Source organism: Gossypium arboreum, chromosome 8 (genome assembly GCF_025698485.1).
Source record: "Gossypium arboreum isolate Shixiya-1 chromosome 8, ASM2569848v2, whole genome shotgun sequence".
In the NCBI taxonomy this organism is placed as follows: domain Eukaryota; kingdom Viridiplantae; phylum Streptophyta; class Magnoliopsida; order Malvales; family Malvaceae; genus Gossypium; species Gossypium arboreum.
In genome coordinates this window covers 31316329-31327980 of record NC_069077.1, presented here as the reverse complement: position 1 = coordinate 31327980, position 11652 = coordinate 31316329, and the positions used below count along the sequence as shown (strand labels likewise).

The 11652-nt window shown below is 33.6% G+C and overlaps 3 protein-coding genes and 1 long non-coding RNA gene across 7 annotated transcripts; 3 read left to right on the top strand and 1 right to left on the bottom strand.

The window, feature by feature from the left end:
- Positions 1–315: 315 nt before the first annotated feature.
- On the top strand, positions 316–4953 carry LOC108470147 (NAC domain-containing protein 76-like). 4 transcript variants are annotated; one of them, XM_017771390.2, is made up of 7 exons: positions 316–666; positions 767–1017; positions 1372–1479; positions 1567–1935; positions 3279–3608; positions 3708–3768; positions 4661–4953. In XM_017771390.2, exons 1-7 carry the CDS (start codon positions 498–500, stop codon positions 4696–4698), a joined length of 1326 nt encoding a protein of 441 aa, XP_017626879.1. In that variant the 5' UTR covers positions 316–497; the 3' UTR covers positions 4699–4953. The 4 variants fall into 4 exon arrangements, 3 of the variants coding, with proteins under 3 accessions (XP_017626879.1, XP_017626878.1, XP_052874259.1); XR_008269580.1 differs by having other exon boundaries at positions 317–666; positions 3691–3768; positions 4661–4790; XM_017771389.2 differs by having other exon boundaries at positions 3708–4953.
- Positions 4954–6981: 2028 nt separating this feature from the next.
- On the top strand, positions 6982–9180 carry LOC108470294 (uncharacterized). Its single transcript, XM_017771593.2, has 4 exons — positions 6982–7686; positions 7779–7983; positions 8216–8863; positions 8956–9180. Exons 1-4 carry the CDS (start codon positions 7116–7118, stop codon positions 9041–9043), a joined length of 1512 nt encoding a protein of 503 aa, XP_017627082.1. The 5' UTR covers positions 6982–7115; the 3' UTR covers positions 9044–9180.
- LOC108470295 (soluble inorganic pyrophosphatase 1-like) lies at positions 9023–11339 on the bottom strand. Its single transcript, XM_017771594.2, has 9 exons — positions 10978–11339; positions 10529–10635; positions 10401–10429; positions 10242–10307; positions 10043–10150; positions 9897–9962; positions 9689–9809; positions 9499–9580; positions 9023–9354 (listed from the first exon to the last, which is right to left on the bottom strand). Exons 2-9 carry the CDS (start codon positions 10632–10634, stop codon positions 9312–9314), a joined length of 621 nt encoding a protein of 206 aa, XP_017627083.1. The 5' UTR covers position 10635; positions 10978–11339; the 3' UTR covers positions 9023–9311.
- Positions 9886–10714, top strand: LOC128279428 (uncharacterized). The gene is made up of 2 exons (XR_008269579.1): positions 9886–10454; positions 10522–10714. It is a non-coding gene; the product is annotated as an uncharacterized LOC128279428 (long non-coding RNA).
- Positions 11340–11652: the final 313 nt, after the last annotated feature.

Here is an 11652-nt window from a genome sequence, read left to right as displayed (position 1 = left end):
TTTGAATTATAATAAAATTTTATATTTATAATTATTCCAAATCAAAGTTTATGTATTAAATTACATATTAAATTAAAATTAATATATAATTTTAGTATTTTATCCCAATTAAATCACTATTTTAACTTATATACAGCGTAAATAAGAAACATTTTTTTTGAAAGATTACAAATAGTGATAGTGGGATCAAATTAGAAACTTGGAACGTTGATATCCAATGCGCTGGATATAATGATAATGACCAAACATGCCAGCGTGGCACCAATGTGGGACCCATCATTGAATCTGTCCTTTTTCCCTAAAACTTCTCTGGTAAGGAAGTCACAGTAAAATAAGAACCTACTACTGTTGTCTGTTTATTGATCATGTTATTATTATTATTCAGAAAGGCAAAAAAAAATCTGAAACAGCTTTAACCTTCACTTTCCCTTCTCGTTTCTCTCAATCGCCGGCCCTCTCTGCTGCCTTTTGATCCCCTCCCTCTATTATTTAATGACATGAGTAACATCGATGATAACAGCCACATAGTGGGATACAGATTCCACCCAACTGACAAAGAACTGGTGGACCATTACCTATGGAACAAAATCCTCGACCGTGATTCTCTCGTCCAAGCTATAAAAGAGGTCGATTCTCTTTTCAACAAAGATCCTTGGGAACTACCGGGTAAGAACTAAAGTTTTTTTTTTTACTTGAAAAAAATTCTACCACTGTGTTAATCATAACCCTGGGGGGAATTCTTTTTTTTTTTTTTGTTTGATCGAAGGTTGGTCTGAAATACAATCAGCTGATCAAGTGTGGTATTTCTTTTCCCGGCGAGGAGACAACAAACGGGTGAAGAGGACAACGGATAAAGGGTTCTGGAAAGTGACGGGAAAGCCTCGGAAGGTAAAGGGGAAAAAAGGGTGTGCTGCCAAGAAATCTTTGGTTTTTTATGAGGGTCGTACCCCTAATGCAAAGTGGACGCCTTGGGTCATCCACGAGTATACTTTCACCTCTACTCTTCTTGATAACAGAGTATGTTCCTTTTCTGCGTATTTTATTTCTAGACTTCCATCATCTTTCTGTGTGTTTAATGGAATAAGGCTATAGGATCGTGATTGTTGTTTAAGTGTTAATTTGTTAAAATTGCTTCGGAAATTCGGTAGAAAGTAAGGTGGTTCAATTGAAGTGCAAACTTGTTAAATTTAACAACTTGATCACTGCTCTTAATTTATTTTCATTGGAGGAAAACCTTAAGTCTTTAGAGTATATGATTGATTGATAATCCTGAGGATGTGCAAAAGAGAAAAAAAAAAAAAACATTTGTTATGTATATTTCTGAAATTCAGTGTTTAAGGCTGAAATTGTTTTGGCCTTCCACCCATGCAGGAGGGCATTTTTCTCTGTAAATTGAAGAAAAAAGAAGATGAAACGGCCAATGCTTCAAGTAGTGAAAGTTGTCAGCCAAGTCTGGTTGCAGACGAGGAGATTCCTGATGTAAGATGCCTTATGCAAAGTTCTCTCAAGTCATTTCTTTGGACTGATAAAAGTATTCATAACCATTCTTGTTTCTGTATGATTCAGAACTCAACCATGTTTAATCCTGATGAGATGCTTGACAGCTTGAAAGAACGAGACAGAGAGCATGAGTTGGAGATGGATGAGCAGCAGCAGCCCTCTTGCTTGGAATTCACTCATTTGCCGGACTTTACCAGTTACTGTGATGGGCTTCCACACCTGTCTAAGGAAGAGAATGATGATGAGTCATGGATTAGATATTTAGTGGATGATGATGAAATCAATCCTGATGAACTTAATCTTGGAAACGAGTGCCGCAATTTCGCCTTAGTTGATACGAGTGTGACCTGCCCTGGAGAGCCCTCTAGGAAAAGATTACGCCGTGAAGCTGGGGTACTATGCGGAGCCATTGAAAATGAAGAATGCCAACCAATGGTAAAATAATTGAAATAAAATTTTGTATTATAATAATTAGAGTACCATCTTATGCAAGCAAGATGGGCAGTGCATCTCGTTGTTATGCTGGTCTGGTGTTCATTGATGTTTTAAAAAGAAAAGCTTGATTGACCAGCTTAACTAACGATGAAAATGCATTCCCGTTTCGAAAATGAACTTCTACTGTGCTAGCACTTGAATGTGAATTACTACAGTCTTGCTCTATTATTGATGGAACTAAAGCTCTTGCTTGATAAGATGGAAAGAAAATAGAAAGAGAATATATTTTTTCTTTTCATTGGTAGAAAACATGATTAAATGGAAAGAAAAGTGATTTTCTTTCTATTCATTACTTGGTAGAAATGAAAAATGAGAAGAAAGAAAAATAGCAATTTTTTAAATAAATTGTATGGTTAACGCTTGTTCATCTTCTTTCATCTTTTCATTCCATTAAGATGAAAAATCATATTTTCTATTTTTTTTTCTTCTCATTTTCTTTTGTACCAAACATTTGTCTTCCCTCCTCTTTTTTCATCGTACTCTTCCATTTTTTCACCTTTTCTTTCAACCAAATGTACCAAAGGAGTGAAGGATGGGAAAAGAAATGAAGAGAAAGGGAATCATTTCTCTTTGCCTTCCTACATAAAAACATGGTGGGGTGAGAATGATTTACACTTCAAATTCTTACGATTCTCCTGTTATGTATTAATTTGTGGATTAACATATGTTTTAAGGTCCTGCAAAAAGTTTTGCTGCAGTTTTGGCTTTTTTAGGGTGTTTGTTTATGTGGAACAGTGGGAGCATGAGGAGAGAGTGGAAATGTAGAACGAAAATAATTTTGAGTTTGTTTTGTAGGCAAGAAAAATGGTGATAAAAAAATTAGGAAAATTTGTTATTTTTCATCACAATAAATAAAAAGAAATAATTCTAAATTTAAATAACAAGAGGAAAAAAAAAGATGAGAGATATATAAATCAAGTGGACTTATTTACAGCATTAAGGAAAAATAAGAGAGAAAATGAGAGAGATATAAGCCAAGCCTGCCTAATACAACATCGATGTAAGTCAAGCGTACTTGTTCACAACATTAAGAATTTTTTTTATAATCTTCATTTCTTTCTCTCAGTTTTCAACTTGCCAATCAATAGATGGAAACAGAATTATTTTTTCTTTTTTATTTATCATCTTTCCTACCAAGCCTACTGATAAAAAATATATATATTTTCTATCCTTTTTACTATTCTCATCCATTAGTCGTTTACCATTCCAAGCTTCCTCTAAATTGCTTTGTAAGTTGTGTTTTGGGATGCTTAATTAGTTGCCTGTTGCTTCATTTATGTCAGCTGTATGAGCAGGCGGTAAGCAATTCAATGATGCTTGATGAACATGGTGGTTCAAAGAAACACCAAGCATTAGCAATGGTTAATGCACCAAATGTGACTTCAAGTTCTGTAAAGCAAGATCCCCATGGAAGGGACAGGATGGTATCACTCAATAATGAATCCAGGGAAATGGATATCCCTGATGTTGAGTCAGTTGTTGATCCGCACAGTATTGTTCGTGCTTCAAGATTCCATAACCCTTACTATAAAAAATTAGGAGAGCAAGAAGATGATCCAAAAAGAATCAATAAACGGGGAAAGTTTTGCAGAAAAATAGCCTTCCAAGACGAGGTAAGGGAATCAACCTGCATTAAAGAAAGATGTTGTCAAAATGAAATGCTCAGGTTTATGTTATTTGCTTTTAGCTATCCAGCTTGATCCCTTTTGCAGGCTATAGATGTAAAACAACATGCCACTGCTGTTAATCTTCCTATTATTATGGAATCTACCGGTAAGAGGAAAACAGCTGAACATAGCTACAGATATATGAGACTGCAGATGCATTTGAATGAGTTAGCTGACTGTGATAAAAAAAGGTTTCTTCATGTGCATATATAAGCCTTCATTCAACCATAAATCTAACTAATCCCCAGTTTATTTTGTCAATGCACTTTTAGGTGTAGTATTGTTTATTTCTGTCATTTATGATTTAAATTCAGTACCACTTGGTACTAGTCATATATTTTAGGGTTAATATACTATTTGGTAGCTAAATTTGGCTTCAATGTTCAATTTTATACTTAAGTTTTTTTGTCTCAATTTGGTATCTGAGTTTCGGTTCAACGTTCACTTTGATACTTGAGTTTTTCCAATTTGATACTTTAGCTTTCTTTTTGTCCCAACTAAGTACCTAATTTTAGCTTCAATGTTCAATTTGGTACTTGAGCTTTTTTTGTGTATCCAAATTAATTACCTATACACGAGTCAAATATTCATTGGGTGCTTTGGTCTAGGTAACTAAATTGAATATTGAAGCCAAACTCGAGTATTAAATTAAGACAAAAGAAAATTCAGGTACTAAATTGAATGTTGAAGCCAAGCTTAGGTATTAGATAATATTTTAACATGACAAATCCCTTATCTGATTCCCACAGATGAAGCATGTATCACCTTCCTTTTCCTTGTATAGCTGATAGGGCTACCTACTTCTTGAACTAGTTCTTTTTGAGTTTGAGGGCCCATAGTCTTAATGATGAATCCATACATAATATCTTCACAATTTATATTTGCTGCCCTAGGTTATGCATGTATTCCAAAGTGAGAAGTAAATAAGTACATGATGTAAGTGCGGTGCTCTAACCTAACTCTTTTTCCTGCTGACTTCACTTTCTAATCTGTGTAAGGAGAAGATTTGGTTCTTCCATCCCAACTTGCTGCATGAAGTTTTTTGAGAGACTATTTTCCTAGTCATGCAACTTTTCTTGTTGTATATTTAGAATTAAGAGTGAAAATGAACTTTGTTTGCACCACAAATTTACCTTTATAACCAATGATTCAGAACTTTGTCATATTTGAAGATTGAATTCAAGAGGTCATTTCCGTTTGGGCATTAGGTATGTCATATTATTCTCTTTAATTTATTACACTGAAAGGTAAGATTTTGTTATTTGATCGATAGAATGTTTATTTTATTAAATTGTCATCGTAGGATACATTTTTTCTTATTTACTACCCAATGCAATATTTACTACAAATGAGAATGTCATTTTGTGCCTATACATAATAATTTAATTTATTTGTGACAAATATGTAGTTAAAGTATTTAATTTTGTATTAAAATATAATTATCTAATATATCAAAATATTTTAATAAATAATTACGATTTAATCTATTAAAATCATATAAAGTAATAATGGTTATATTAGTAAAGTGCTCTTAAATTATATTTCAATTCTTAAATTGTTCTTTTTCTTATGAGTTATCAATTTTATCTTAATTTATTTGTTCTTTAAAAAATTAATTTAATTAAAAATTATCTAAATCTGTAACACCTTCATCAAGAAAAATAAAAACATAACAGCTGACCCATCAAATTACACCTGATGTAGTTTACTTTTTGGGTAAAAGAAAAGAAAATTAATTGTTTAATAACTTCTAGAAAAAAAACTTTTAACCAGTCTTAAAAGCTATGGTTTGGGGTTAATTTAGGCCGATAATAAAATATTGGATTAACTACATTTAAATAAGGATGAGTAAAATTGATTTGATTTGAAAAGTTTAATAAAATTTTTAAATTTTGAATTAAATAGTTTGAGTTATTTGAGTTAATCAAGTTATTTAGGTCAATTCGAATAAAAAAGTTTTTGATTTAACTCAAATGTGAATTACACAATTTGAGTTATCCGAAAATCTGAATAAGAAAAAGTAAAATTACGTCATTTTGATAAATGTTTATGTTTTTAAAGTTAAAAGTCAAAACCATTAAGTTAAAAGGTAAAATTATGTTGTTTTGATAAATGTTTATTAATTAAGTTAAAATGTAAAACCATTATATTGTTTGTATTGTTAAATAATTTTATACTTCGTTTTCTAGTTAAATAATCGGTTCATGTAAGCGCAATATTGAGTACAAATAATAGGATTCGTTAACTCGACTCGAAATTTTTTGACTCGATTTGATCCGATTCGAAAAAATTTAAAGTGAGTTCGGTTGCTAAAATAGGATTCGCCAACTCGACTAACTTAAAATTTTTGACTCGACTCGACTCGATCGAATGCTCACCTCTACATTTAAAAATAATTATTAAATTTATATTTTACTTGCATAATTTTAAATTTTAGAAAGTTATAAAATAATCATTAAAATATTTAAAAATTTTATTTAAGTTACTGAAAAAATATTTTGGAACTATTATCCATAGAAAGCTCTCATTCTCCACTTTTCTTCTACAATTTAATTCCTTTATAAAATAATTTTGAATGTCGTGAATTTATAAAATGCCATATAATTGGCTTTCTTCCCTTCTAATCTCTAATATCAATTACCAAATTGACTTGGATTCCAAGTATGTTATTCTACTAATTAGCATATTGATCGTCAAACTATTTTTTGGAGATTGTGAATTAGGCTTCAAGAAAAAAAAAACTTAACAATGTAGTAATTTAAATGAAAACTTTCAAATAATTCAGTGATCTTTTTTATAACTCTTTAAAGTTGACCAAAATGTAAACTTACTAATAGGGAGACAACTTGAGATAGTTTATCTACAAATATTGGTAAAAAGACCTCTACAATCCCTCTTAAAAAAATGGAGTGATTTAATCCTTGTTAATTTTAAAAGTGAGATCACGACATAAAGTTTTTAGTCAATTATGTATAATTTTGATTGGTATAATAAAAAATTTAACCTTTGATGTTTACGTATGTTATTAATTTGGTCTTGATTCTAAAATGTTCAACAAATTTAGTCTCTAACATTTACAAAAATATTGCATGTTAAATTTGTTAAATTATGACCAAATTGATAGAATGTGTAAATTATGAGAGTTAAATTTGTTATTATACCAGTCAAATTTATGTAAAATTGACGGAAAACATTATTGGTGTCATTAATTATCCTTATTTACTCATTTTCAAAATTGAGGAGATTAAATTGTTTTGATTTTTTTAAAGGGGCCAATTTTCTGAATATCAAAATTAAGAGGGACTGGAAAAGTCTTTTTATCAAAATATTCAAGTCCAGTAAAAGATGATTTCGGAAAAGAAAAAGCAAGATAATATCCATGTAAGCTCTCTAAGAGAGGGATATATTGGATTGGAGGAGTACAAGTAGATAGATAAAGTAGAACTCTGGAGGATGATGAAGACCATGGGAATGTCTTCATTTTCTAGTTCGACGTTTCTCTTTACTTCTCTTCACTTTGCCAATGGCGGCAGCAGCAGCAGAAGCTCCCACGTTCGTATCTCGGAGAACACAGCCACTATCTTTCTCGCTTCTTCTTTGCTTCCACTTTCCCAATCAGCCCATTTCCCTTCTCTTTCTGTTTTCCCTAATATAGATTTCAATAGATTGCGGGCTTCTGCTTTTAACAAAGGAAGAAAAGGCAGCGGTGGCACTACCCTCTTCGAAATGGATGGTTCTGACGAGGACGACGACGGCGACGAATTCATTGATTTTGATGATGAATTCGACGCCGACGGTGAGGACGGCGATGAGGCCATGTTTCTTCCGCTTGGTAAAATGAAGAAGTGGCTCGAGAACAAGCCCCGTGGGTTCGGTGAAGGGAAAGTGTACGATACTTCTATTGAAGAAAAACTGCTTGAAGAAATAGAGCAAAGCAGACAAGCACAAACGGTTAATGTCAACAACCTTAAAAACAATCCTGTCAAGCCTGGTTCCAAGAAAGATGATCAGCAAAACAAGGAAGGTTGGGCCTTTCCTACTTTATTAGCAAATTTGTTGAAAGGGGTTCTCATTTCACTCTGATTTTTATGGATTTTTTTGTTTATTTTGCAATAGCTGAAAGTGTTCTAAGTGGAATTCGTGTGAGAGTGGGCAATCTTCCTAAGAAAAAGAATATTCACAGGGATTTGAAAGCTGCTTTCGATGGGGTTTCTGGAATAATTAATATATCTCCAGCTGTTTCTGGGAATAAGAAGACTAAAGACCCTGTTTGCAAAGGTTTTGCCTTCGTTGAATTTAAGCATGAGGTGGATGCAATTAGGTATGGTGTGCTACGAGATTGTATTGCAAACTTTAATAGTTGTCAATTTATAATTTTGTGTAAGAGAAGCTACCGCATTATATGATATTCATGCAATAAGATTAAGAACTGGCAAAATCACCCGCAATATAACATCCAATAAGTTTTCTTATGCAATACTGCATCTTGGTTCAGGTGGCATATCTTTATTGTTTGTAGATTAAGAACTGAATTAGTGTCTTTCTTTCTGTAGGTTTGTGCAAAATTTCTCTGGACATAATCTCACCTTTGGTAGGATTCAGAAGCAAATAAAATGTGAGATGATAAATTCACTTTCGCACAGTCCTGCTCATGAAGAATTGTGGGACAATGGATCCATCACAGATGAAGTGGCAATTTCTCACTTTGTAGATGGTCTGAATCCTAATTTCGATATGAAGAACTCTTCCTCAGATATATCATTGGAAAGTGTATCTGATGAAGTTGACAACCATGATGATGAGCTTGTATCTGATGAACTGGATGATCTGGATGATGAACTTGTATCTGATGAATTTGATGACCAAGATGATGAGTTTGATGAAGTAGAAGTAGGAGAAGGTAGGAACAATCTTAATGCTATTAGTGAAGCAGAGGCAAGTACTGCTGATATCATGGAACCGAGGTTTAAGCGTGCAGCTGCTGATTCGATCGCCTCAACTCCGCTGGAACGAATTAGGGCTCTTGAGCAAAAGCTACTTGCAAGAGGGAAACAGCAAAGAGTTCCAAAAGAACAAAAAGCTCAAAAGCTAGAAAGAGTTAGGTCTAATAATAAGAAAAAGGTAGTTGCTAAACAAAACCAACAAAAAGTTACGAAAGAGCAAAAGGTTCAAAAGCTCGATATTCCAGGATCTGCGAAGAGGTACTTCTCTGCATCATTAATAACGCATTGATAAAGTGTTCTTTCCCTAATATGCTTTGAAATTAAAAGTTGTTTTTATCATTTTTGTGCAGGTTAAAGATTAAGGAAAAGGCACAGCTAACAGGGGTCTTCTCCAAATATGGGTTGAAAACTCCTTCGAATTCCAAGGAAGAGTCGTAGTAAGTAGCAAATGTGTAAGAGAATTTGATATTTTTCTAGTTCTAGTAAAAACTTATACATTCTTTTTTATCATTTCTTTTCACAAGAGATTTTAATCCAATGAGCAATGAAAATAATTATAATGATGTTGATAATAATCATTTGAAACTACAAAAAGAAATGTAATCAATGGGGTATCATTCTCATTCAACTGCGGTCGATAAGATGCTTTTATTTAGTATGATGCAGTTTCCCTCCATGAATGAATGGAAAATAGCCTTTTTTGAGCCTATTGCTTGAGTGTTTGTATAATGTACTCGTTGTAAAGGTCCCTGCCATAGCAATGAAACCCTTAATCAGATATAGAACCAAAAAGAACAACACTGACTAATAATTGTAGAGCAAGGGGACTGTCCATCAGATTTAGACATAGGAATTCCCTTCTACGATGGTATTCTTTTAAGGAAGAGGCATACATTGAATACTGGATGGCTTCAATAGCTGTGTTTACAGGTAAAATATCATTGACTGCAACCTCCTTGTTCTCATTTTTCTTGTCTGTGAAATGGTTAGGAAATCAGTATTTCCTGACATTGGGAAGTAAGATGTAATGTTGTTTCATTAAGCAAACAAAACTGTTGTATGGTTTAAGTTGGAAAAGGATACAATCTTCAAAGAAACGGCGGATCTCGGTAAGGCGATGAGGGGGAAGATCTTTGATATCGGTAAAATGTTTGTATTCTGGATCATCTGCACAAACTGCAATGATCTTATCATCTTTCTCCCCCTGAGTGACAACAATGAAGCAGTTAATGACACAAATTCGAGGGAAGAAGTCTGAAAAGGTTAGCTTCTTTGAACTTCAATGAAATACCTGGTCAATCATGGGCATCAGTCCAAGGGTTCTGGCTCGCAGAAAACATCCAGGAAGAACTGGCTCCTATTCGAACATATGACATAAATAGTCCATCAACATATAAGGTGGAGATGGAGAGAAGAAAATGAGATAAGGCGGTTCACCTGCATGATAACCAAACAATCCATGGGATCATTGTCTTCGCATAGCGTGCGAGGGATGAAACCATAATTGTGAGGATAGACTACTGAGGAATACAAAATCCGATCAACCTGAGATTCATTTAAACTCATCAATACATGAAAGGGAAAAGCCTTGCCTTATCCTGCGAGGTATATGCCTCACCAACATGTCTAAAGGTACCTTAATCATTCCGGTCTTTTTGTCAAGTTCATATTTCACCTTACTGCCTTTTGATATCTCCACAACCTGTACGGTTGAACAAGGAATCCAACAACCGAACACTTAGTAGTGCATGCATGGAAACTTCTCCATTTCCATGTCCAGTCAATAAAGGCTTACACAATTGAAAACGGTTGGAGCTTCAGATCCTGCACACAACATATATTGCAATATGTAAGTTCTCCAGTTTGATTAATGTAAGCGTAGAAGCATGGAATCTGATTATTCAGTGATTGGATAGGTGGTACCAATATCAAGATCATGCCATGGATGTGCAGCTACCGATCTCTTTGACATAGCCGATAGGATCCTCTCATTTAGACGGGGGCGTGGAGCTTCAGTCGATTCACTCATCCTTTTTATTTTATTTTTTCCAGAATAGAATAAAATGCATCAACATTCAATCAAATTCAGTCCACCATGTTGCAATCAAATTCAGTCCACCATGTTGCATAAATTAGGGGTTTATGCTTATGAGTATATTCTAGAACTTTACAGTACCTTTGTTATGTAGAACACAAAGATCAACAAAAAAAGCAACTATTTTCTCCACATGGTAAAACTAAAATGTAGAAGCGTGGTTACTTTTAATGCTTTACATCTATGCCAAGCTAAACCAAAAGTCCAAAGCATTGTTCATGATCTGATCTATATACTAAGAATAATAAAAAGCAGAAAGTGAGACAAAAGAAAGTACCTTAATTCTGGGATATAACGAGTGTAGATACAGAAAAATAACGTAAATGAAGATAATATGACGCACCGATCCTAAAGCTTTAATTGGTGTAGAGGTAAATATTTATAGGAAGGAGGGTTGAAAAGATGTGGAAGGAGAAGAGAGAAAAGAGGTTGGTGAATGCTTTAAGGCAGTGCCTGGTGTCTATTGCTGAGAAAAAGCAGGTCGGGTTTAAAGCTTTGCCCACCTCCTCCGCACTTTCCATTACCTTGAAGTTTTATTTATGTATTTTTCTCTTTGACTAGGCTATAACCAGTAAATATACGGTTTCCTTTTTTTTTTTTTTGTTAAAAAGATTTGCCAGTTCTAAATACTAGTATTTTAGAAATAAAAGGCTATTTTAATTCTTTCAAGACATTGATGGTTGAACCCTTAATTTGTGGCATAATTGCAGGGTGAAGTACAGATGTTCTATTTTTCTTGCAGTGATTTACTGAAGATCTTTTATGGAAAGCACCTGAGACAATGTTAGGCCGTTTTGGTCCATAAAAACCTTAACTGGGATCATCCTTTTACTGCCCCTGAGCTGATTTCTCATGTGAAACACAATAATTTTCCATTTTTGAAACCATTTTGCTTGTGCTGGATTTGTATTTTATTTCTCATCTAAATTTTAGAAATGAAATGCATGAGTGA